The 10,195-nt window shown below is 36.1% G+C and overlaps 1 protein-coding gene across 1 annotated transcript; it reads left to right on the forward strand.

Annotated features, from left to right (window-relative positions):
* The first annotated feature begins 407 nt into the window (after positions 1-407).
* On the forward strand, positions 408-7,944 carry LOC113635120 (thialysine N-epsilon-acetyltransferase-like). Its single transcript, XM_047801674.1, has 7 exons — positions 408-507; positions 595-679; positions 5,179-5,230; positions 5,338-5,421; positions 6,305-6,406; positions 6,891-6,931; positions 7,081-7,944. The coding sequence occupies exons 2-7, from the start codon at positions 617-619 to the stop codon at positions 7,252-7,254; spliced, it is 516 nt and encodes a 171-aa protein (XP_047657630.1). The 5' UTR covers positions 408-507; positions 595-616; the 3' UTR covers positions 7,255-7,944.
* Positions 7,945-10,195: the final 2,251 nt, after the last annotated feature.

Here is a 10,195-nt window from a genome sequence, read left to right on the forward strand (position 1 = left end):
TGGTAAAGGAAACCTTGAGAGGAACCAGACTCAAAGGGGAACCTCAGAACCAGACTCAAAGGGGAACCTCAGAACCAGACTCAAAGGGGAACCTCAGAACCAGACTCAAAGGGGAACCTCAGAACCAGACTCAAAGGGGAACCTATGTGTGACACTGGAGGTGTGATTATAAATATACATACTTGCACTGTTAACAAGGATAAGGGGCCTTTGAAGGATAACCAGGTGATTCTTCGTTTTATTTATTTTTTTAATTGTATTTATTGTTATTACCCTGATTGAGTGATTGCTTGAATAAGGTACAGGTATAATAATTACTTAGAATATTATTGTGCACGATTTATTAAAGAGCCAAATAATTGGATAGTACATACTGTAGGCTAAAATAAATCTGTGCTCTAGCTGTTAAAGGTTGGCTACCTACACGCGCGCGCGCGCACATGCAGACAGAACAGTGACCTCCCCAAGATGGCGGGGTTTTTGTGACTCGTTGCCTTTTAGCACGAGGTACCAACCATCCTTCTTTTATGTCTCTCGCTTTCAAAGTGTACTACATTATAAGGCAAATGTATGTGTATATTTGACGTTTGTCAGTGGTTTTATAACTCGGACTAAAATGGACTGGACGATTCGGACAGCCAACCTTGAAGACTGTAAGGACATCAGGCGCATGATGTCAGTAAGTGAGAGATTTCACCGGAAATTAAAACAAGCTTTATTTATTTTTAATTGTAGTGCAGATTTATGCTGTATAATTGACTGGATGTACAGGAAATACATTTGAATTGATATTCATATGAGGATGAGGTTCACCCACATGAGGATGAGGTTCCCATTTGAGTCTGGTTCCTATCAAGCTTTTTCCTTACCATCTAATGGAGCTTTTCCTCTCCACAGTCACCACAGTCATCTCAGACTTGCTCATTAGTGATAAATACAAACACATTTAAATATGTCTAATATTAATCTTTAATTTTTGTATTATATTAATCTTTATATTAGTCTTTATAATAACCTTTTGTTCTATGTTTATTTTTATGTAAAGCTGCTTTGAGACATCTACATGTCAATTGTGTTCCGCTGATAAACGGCCGTTCCTCGCCTTGTATTAATCTGCCATGGGACTGTGTAGCACTTTATTTTTTAGTCAATCCGAGAATCCGTGGAGTTAAAAAGGATCCTGATTTTAAAAAAGTTTGAGAACAGACCAGAGTGATCTGTGATCACAAATACAGCTTAAAATAAAATATGTCGACAAAACAGTCAGGGTTTTAGAGTATATGGGTTTACACAAGGGATAGGTTCTGATCATATGAATCCTTCATTTGCCTTCAAAATAAGATTGTATTTTTATTGTAAAAAATAAATACAAAGCAGTATTTTAGAGAGTTATATTAAATTAATAGTTACTACGTTGTAATTCTTTGCTGTGATAATAAACCATGGCCCAGGGTAGAAGATAAATACATTTTAGTACTGCATTAAAACAAAAAGCAGTAATCATGACTGATTTTTGGACATTCATTCTTACAACAGTGAATTTTCATTGCTGTCCACATGGAATTTCTGTCAGTTATCCATGCATGAAAAATATAATATAAGTAAATATGACAACAAAATACATTTGTGTACAGTTGCTATTTTTGTCTAGGCCATGCACAGGGTGTGAATGTTTGGAGGCTTTCACATTTGGAAGATAGCTGACATATACATGTATAGAAGCAATATGGCAATAGCCTTCTACTGAACGATTTAGGCATTGAACATCTTATATATTAATTGTAGGCTTCCCACTGGTTTAATTCTCATACTACTAACTGTTGCACACTGCTCAGTTTATGTCAGACCTCAGCGCATCACACCTTGCCGCTAACATGCCATTTTGTCACAGGGACACAGAATGAAGTGCCTGGCGTACTGACTAAGGAGATCTGCACAGCATCTTAACAATGGACTTTGATTCAACGTATCAGAACAAGTCAATGTAACTGATTGCGGGACATTGTGAATTTATGTATAAATAGTTACTGGATAAATAGAGTACAAAGTGTATTTGAATACTTAACAAGACCTCCTCTTGATACTTTAATAGTCTATGAAAATACATTTGTTACTTACATATAAAACAATTGTGAACTGTGCCTTTTATTTCAGGTAGAAAACATGGGAAATTAAAGTCAGTGAATCATTATTAGATTCAGCTGTTTATTATAATAAATGAAAAATGTAGAACATGGGAAGTAAAACATTCTAATGTGTTTTTTTGACTTTATTAGCCCCATTTGGGGAATGGAGAACATTTCAAACTACACAGGGCAGCTGATCCCCAGAACTGCAGCCAAGAAACCAAATCTGTATTAATGCACAGCAATGCTGTCAAGAACTACTGGAACAATTCCCTGCCAGACCACCAGAGGGCAGTGCTGGCAGGTTTTTCGCTACAGCTTGTTGCACATCATAGATATATACACTAAATGTCGCCTTGTATAGGGCAGTACATTGGAGCCGCCATCTTGGTACGGGGGACCCCCTCCTCTTAACGCATTAGCGTCAATGTAGGCAAAGAAATAAAATCACCATAAATCGTCATGAATGCGATTTCTATTTTTTTTTCGTTCGTTACAAAGGCCAGACATGTATTTATCATTAAGTCCAGATAAAGTTTAAGGTTTTAATATTAAGATAATCTTTTAAACAATATAATGCATAGTTCTAGTAGGTGTAAGTTTATTACCTACATTCTTCCACTTGAGTAATCTTCAAATGAACAATCGCTACTTACCTTATAGCTTACTGCATGCAACACTGTTACAATGGTGTGACTATACATGCTCATTTAAACATTTAAATTGTATTGGTTTATTAAATATGATACACAAAACAATTTGCAGGTGGAAGCAAATCACAAATTTGAGAGGAACATAATGTGAAAGTTAAGATAGGTGAGGTGCCAAAGACTGTTCAATCTTTTATTTATTTATTTCCCGCAAAACTTTTGCCACATTAAATAAGTATGTAATAAAGTCACATAAACCAAAAAAATAAAAAAGATTGACTTTGAGGCTGAACTTGTGTGTTACACTGCCAACCTAACTGGTGACATCCTTTCAGGGCTGTCAGCTGAATTAACCATTTAAAAAAAAAATGTTTAGTGTCCCTGCACCTAGTCCATGACTGACGTCTCGGTTTATCATTTGAATCTGAATCAGAATCAGCTTTATTGCCAGGCATGTTTTCACATGCAAGGAATTTGTTTTAGTGCCAGAAGCTCCACAGTCTAACAGAATGACATATACAGTATAATTGTATGTACACATTTACAGATGTGAAATGTGCAGTTTAAATATACATATGAAATATACATATACAAATATAGACAATTGTATGTACAAATTTGCAAGTGTGAGAAATGTGCAATTGAGGTATACAATATATTTGTACAATTTGTATGTACACGTGCAATTGTGACATGTGCGGTTGAAGTAACAGTAAACATTTAGACAATATGTATGTATGTATGTACAGATGTGCAGTATGTAAATGTGCAATTGAGGTATACGTAGTACAGATATTAGGTGTTGTGTATTCCATGGTGTTAATTGTTAATCAGATCGATTGCTTGAGGGAAGAAACTGTTCCTATGTCTGGTCGTTCTGGAGATCAGGGCTCTGTAGCGTCGACCAGATGGCAACAGTTCAGAGTGAGTGTGCTGGATGTGAGGGGTCCAGAGTGATTGACTTTGCCCTTTCGCTCACTCTGGAGGAGTACAGGTCTTGGAGAGTGGGGAGAGTTGTGCCAATGATTCGCTCAGCAGTCCGGACTACCCTCTGTAGTCTCCTGAGTTCAGATTGAGTGGCTGAGCTGAACCAAACAGTCACTGAGGAGCAGAGGATAGATTCTATGATGGCAGTGTAGAACTGTTTCAGCAGATCCTGTGGCAGGTTGAACTTCTTTAGCTGACGAAGGAAGTACAACCTCTGCTGAGCCTTTTTCACAACGGAGTCAATGTGAATGTCCCACTTCAGGTCCTGGGAGATTGTGGTTCCCAGGAATCTGAATGACTCCACTGCTGTGACAATGCTGTCCATGATGGTTAGTGGGGGGAGAGCAGGGGGGGTTCTCCTGAAGTCCACTATCATCTCCACTGTCTTGAGCGTGTTCAGCTCCAGGTTGTTAAGGCTGCACCAGACAGCCAGCCGCTCAACCTCCAGTTTGGGAATCTACAAAAAGTTTCAGATTCAGATTATTTTATTTAATATCATGTCAGCAATAAAAAGCTATTTTCATGGCAAAATTCAATTACAAAAACACAAATATCATATAAATGCAATATAAACAAAACAGATATAAACAGCAAGTCATATTATACAATTTTTTAAATTTTAATTAACATATGATAAAAAAAAATTCAAACCCTTTTCAGACATAGTCATTAAATGTCCTTAGGTGAATAATTTGATAACAGAGCATTCTGCTTGTGTTAAGTCCAGGACAATCTAATAAAATATGTTTGACAGGTAAGGGAATCTTACAAAACATACATAAAGCTGGATTTTCACCTTTAAGCAATAAAGCATGGGTCAATTTTTAACGTCCTTATTAAGAGCTTTCGGAACCTACAAACATTGTCGGTTTCCCTAAATGTCAAAAACTAACGGGTAACTAGCATGGATTAGCTGCGGTCATTAACCAAGGAGTTAAACAAACCAAACGTAACTAGAGATATAATTTCCTAACATTCAACATCATAAAACACATTTTCACTTGTGTACTGTAATCCCTTGCTGTCTGTTTTTTAGATTTCATTCGTTTGAACAACCAAACGCAGCACATAAGTCCGGCATCGTCCATGCATTTAAAGTACAAGAGCACCGTATAAAGATGGCGGCGGCTTTGACAAGGACCCCAAGGAGACATCTAGTGTATAGATATATATGGTTGCACATCACGTTTTCATTCATGCAGAAATTTTCTGTGAGACTGTCATGTCTTCAAATATTTTTGTTTAGCTTATTTTGTGTCATCTCCAACTTAGTGTGTTAAGTCTTGTTTTAAGTTAACAAAAGCAGGGACTGTTGTATCCTGCACATGGGTCTGAGTGGAGGTGTCTCTCTGAAATCGTGACAAATGCACATACAGTAATGAGATGTTTATTTATTTTGTTTGTATCTCATACAGGAGCTGTCAGAGTATGAGAAAGTTGCAGATCAGGTTACAATTACACAAAAAGGTAATTGAAAAGTTTATTGTTAAACTGTTATAATGTAGGAGAAACGGATATAACTGATGGCAATAGTGGCATGTAATTAATGAAATTCTGTTTATTCCTCATTGTAGACCTAGAGCAGGATGGGTTCTCTAAAAACCCATTTTTCCACGCGCTAATTGCTGAGATTCCAGAACAGAACAAGACCAAAGATGGTGAGAAGCACACAATGTGCTATGATTAAAAGTCCTGTCGTGGCTTCGTCAGTGTTGGTAGTCAGATACAGTACTTAACAGTAATACATGATTTCATCATCACTTATTCCTTATTGTTTGTATTTGTTTGTTTACTTACTCACTTCCATACAGTGGATATAAATTTCCAGGTTGTAGTGATTTGGAATAAACAGGAACTTTAAAATGATTACAAATCTCATTGGATCCTTTGCTGCCTTTGATGTGATCTAGCAACAAAGTGAAAAACAAACCGAAACCTCTTAGGAAACAAAAGAAAAAGGTCTTTTGGCGTATGTGACTGTGCACAGAAAATATATATTAAAATTTTTCATTTTTATTCTGAATTTTTATAATCCTGTAAATCTGCTTTGCAACAATGTCTGTTGGTAAAAGCACTACACAAATAAAAATAGAATTAAATTAATTGTTAACAGATCTGACACGATTTATGTTTTACGTCACAAAAGCATGCAATTTTAACGGGGGTGTAATCTTAATATCCCATATGCTTGCTTGTTCATTTATTTAACAGGAAGATTACAGATGAACTACATATGTTAGATGTACAAAGTTTATATTAAAAAAAAAAGTTTCTACAAGGGTGCTTTAGATGGTTACTGGTTCTAGTTTTCTAAACTTGTTCTGCTTTGACGCATTTATGAAACTGAAACCCTTTTCTTTAGCATTAACTTTGTACCTGTAAAGGGACACCTAAACACATAAATCAGCCCATGCAAGAGTTTTTTTTTTCTAGGAATTTACAAGTACACGGATGCTACAATTTTCTTACTATGATATTCTTTTTGTTTTATGAGAATTGAAAAAAACCCATTGTAATCATTTCAGAATTTGTCTGTTTCAGGTCATACAAAAATAGGATTTTCCATGTACTTCTACACTTACAGTTCATGGAAAGGTCGAGCTGTTTACATGGAGGACTTGTATGTGATGCCAGAGTTCAGAGGTAATTATGGTGCTTTTGTTTCTGCTTTGAATATCTAACAATTTTATAGCAATTTAAAACAATAATCCAGATTATTTTATATATACACACTAATTTTATTTTTAATACTTAATATTATTAATTTAAAAAATAAGCAATTATATTTAAATAGTAGTAATAGGTTACATTTTTCACCTCTGTGGAAACCTATAAAGTTTCTATGTAAAGCCAAGAACAGGTTGAAAATTTAACCCACCTACTGTAACCACCCAAACAACCCCTGATGTACCTTTTTATCGAAGTGTATGTAGGGTGCCTGCAGCATATGATCATCATATGGGGTTAGGGTTAGGTTTAGGGTTAGGGTAACCCTAACCCTAACCCAGGATAATAAATATGATGCATTTCACTGTACTGAGAAAACACCTTAAACTGAAACATGTTTATAATGGAAGCCCTTTTTGTAATTCATTATTTTTTATCTTCATGTTTGCATTTCTTTCAGGAAAAGGCATTGGCAAGGCATTGATGAGCAAAGTTGCACAGGTGAATGTAATGTTTTCTTAATGTTTGGTATTCATAAATTAGTTAAACAGAATCCTATGCAGTGTTTTTTAACTAAAATATATTTCCATTTTGGAATGTAATAAATTAATTTTGTATTGTTGATTTTGGGTCATTTGGGACCATCACAGATGGGACGGACTGCTGGCTGCACTCAGCTCAATTTTACAGTGTTGAACTGGAACAAGACAGCGCTGGACTTTTACCTGAATCAGGGTTCTATGGACGTGACCTCTGACCTGGGTTACCATTACATGTGCTGTCATGGGGATGCCTTTCAAAATATGGCTGATAACGAGTTTTAAATTTCCAATTCATTTCAGGTTCATTCTTTCTAAAGAGCTAAACTAAATTTTGTTCAGTGTGAGACGTTATTGGTCCAGCACTGTTGGAAGCAAAATACTTGTGTTAATGTGAAACTTGATTTGTGTGGATGTGTGTGTGTGTGTTTGTGTGTGTGTATGTTGTGTGTGTGCGTGCATTTCTTTCTTAATAGTAAGTGTCTGTTGTATAGAGGATGATAATAACCAGTGTTCTATTAACCACAGGATATTGTTACATACTGTAATGCGTTTATAATTATTGAAAATGGTGCTATAATTAGTGAATATGGTATTTTTTAGAATGGATGATCATGTGTTCACTAAAATGGAAACATAAGTGTTATCCAGTTGAAACAAGCTTGTCAGCCTGCTAAAGATTTCTCATGTTCAAATTTGTTCATTTTCCTGAACTAAAATATATCTTTATATTTGAATTATAAGAAGTAAAGTTATAGCATGGTTAACGCCAAAACTGGGGGGGGTTACAATGGTAAATGAATTATAATTTCCATTATCATGCACATGGGTCTGTCACATTTAGCTCAGGTACTCTCCACATTTAAACACCAGCCTAATCTTTTTCTCTTCACTTGACTGACTTCTCAGTGTTTTCATCAGTTGGGCTGTCAAAAAACATATAATAAATGTTTAAAGGTGCCCTTCCACACAAAACCGTTTTTCTTGTATTTTTTGATATGTGTTAGATCCATATGTGTGTGTTGTGTCGGGATTGTGAAAATGAACTGCTACCTCCCCTGTCAGTTCTAGCCACTTAAAAGAAATAAGCGGAGAAATCAGGTCAGTTAGAAAAGCTGCCCAGAGTGACGTAGAAATGATCGAGCTCATTACTATTCATGAGCTCTCCCAAATGAGACCGCGCCTTCAGAGTTCGTGTAGCTCAGTGAGTTTCCTATACAGCAAGAATGGCTGAACGTCAACGGTCAGGTTTTTTGCGAGCCAAAACGTATGTAAGGGATGCCTGTAAATTGGTAATAATAGTGGTACTGTCCGCGGGTATTTGTGAAGCAACGTCTTAGCTGACTGTCACCTTCAATGGAATTATATTGCAATGATTGAACAGATCTCTAGCAGAATGATATGAAAGACTTGAATTAAAAGCACAAAATCCGTTGCCATTCACTGCGGTTATTATATAGCCTAATTATATAGATTTAGCAGACCTCTGAAGGCCCGTTCATGTGAATGAAACTTTATGCAGCAGCACTCTGAAGAAAATGCAGGTATCGCCCTTTTTGTCATCTACACACATTTGGCCACTAGCCAATGGTGTAATGGTTTAAAAGTGATAATGGTTTACTTAAATAGTTAAACTACCATCCAGATACATCCATGGCTAAGCGAGCTGGTTGTGGTTCTTCTGGTGCTTCTGTCTCCTCTTTAGATTCAGGGTCATATATATGGCAATATACCTGAAGAATCCATTCTGCCGCAATTCCAAGTGATTGTAAACAAATTTCTTTAGTCTTTAGTAATTTTTTTTAATTCATTTTAGGCACTTGTGCTAACTCGCGTTTCTCAAGGAAAGCATGTGGCAGTGTAAGGACTTACTCCTCCTTACTCCTCCAGAAATTACAGATAAATGTACCCAGAGTCCACTCCAAGATACACATCCAAAAGAGCTCATTTCTAAAAAGGCTTATGTGTTGTAAGGTAATACACGTTTAGTACTCTAAATAAATAAACTTGATTAAAATGTTAGTATGAGAGCAGCAGCAGGACATCAAGGACCGCCACTAACAACTTGAGCATGATTTGTCCTATGTTCTTCTTGACTCCGATGAATCCAAAGTATACACATCGATTGCGTCCTGTCGTTACCGCTCAAAAAAAATCCCATACAACCTATAAACCTTTTGTCATTATACTGTATATGACACATGTAAAGATGAGCTGTCGGTGGATGTATTATTGTATATATTGACAAACGCTTCATGTATTTTGTCACTGCTACTGTATGTTGGAATAAACTTCTTGTTCTTCATTAAGATCTTCACCCTCGTCGTTTTATTTTCTTACCTTTTTATATCTTTCAGACTGCAAAACAACAGTCAACTAGATCTTAGTTGTTGAGGCACTATAGATTGTTAATCGTTTCCTGTGCACTTATTCCGAATGTTCCTGTAAATTTAAAACGTGGAATGCGCTACACAGCCATCTTAATCATTACCATGCTAAAGAGAACACTGATTACCAACTAGCTTAGCCACATTCAATTGTGTACTTGTGGCGATATAGCATCAGAATGAGAGTATTTTATTCACATCAATAACCACCTAAAAAACAATGATACAGTTCCTTGTATGTTTGAGCATTTGTCTTTTCAGACAAATGTGTGGGGCTCATTATGTCCCATAAAAATAGGAAGCACAATCCTTATTGTCTTCAGGACTTCAAACCAGGTGTCGTTAGAGAAAGTGGTACTCAGAATTTCTCAGATAAATTCAATGTATATGTTTCAGATAATGAGGATTTTATCACAGAAGGACAAGCTTTGTTCAGGAAAATAGAGCTAAAATTTGCATCCATTAAAGAGCTCATCAGTTCACCATCATCCAATCCTCTGCTGAAAGCTACTGCAAAAGATGGTCTTTTAGCCACTGCTTTCAGGTGCATGAAATGTTAGAGAGAGAATTTTGATATAATTGATCCTGTTGAAATGATTCTTCAGTCTGAAAAAATAGATCTTTCCAAAATATACCCATCTTAAAATCCTTACAACAGCTGCTTAATGAGAAAGACATATTTAATAAAGTAGTTAATGGTTAAACAGGGCAACAAATCATACATGATGGATCTTACAGATCTTTCAAAGATGGTCAACACTTTAAAGATAATGAGTTTCTCTCAGGGACTGAACTCAGACTCTCCTTATATCAGGAAATACTGTAGATGACTTTGAGCT

This window comes from Tachysurus fulvidraco, chromosome 1 (assembly GCF_022655615.1).
Source record: "Tachysurus fulvidraco isolate hzauxx_2018 chromosome 1, HZAU_PFXX_2.0, whole genome shotgun sequence".
In the NCBI taxonomy this organism is placed as follows: domain Eukaryota; kingdom Metazoa; phylum Chordata; class Actinopteri; order Siluriformes; family Bagridae; genus Tachysurus; species Tachysurus fulvidraco.

What these genes read in the sequence shown, in the direction of transcription:
- LOC113635120 (XM_047801674.1), top strand. Translation starts at nt 617, where the DNA reads ATGGACTGGACGATTCGGACAGCCAACCTTGAAGACTGTAAGGACATC. An exon ending in ACATCAGGCGCATGATGTCA is followed by an intron (nt 680 to 5,178) that starts GTAAGTGAGAGA and finishes TATCTCATACAG; the next exon opens with GAGCTGTCAGAGTATGAGAA. An exon ending in TGTGATGCCAGAGTTCAGAG is followed by an intron (nt 6,407 to 6,890) that starts GTAATTATGGTG and finishes CATTTCTTTCAG; the next exon opens with GAAAAGGCATTGGCAAGGCA.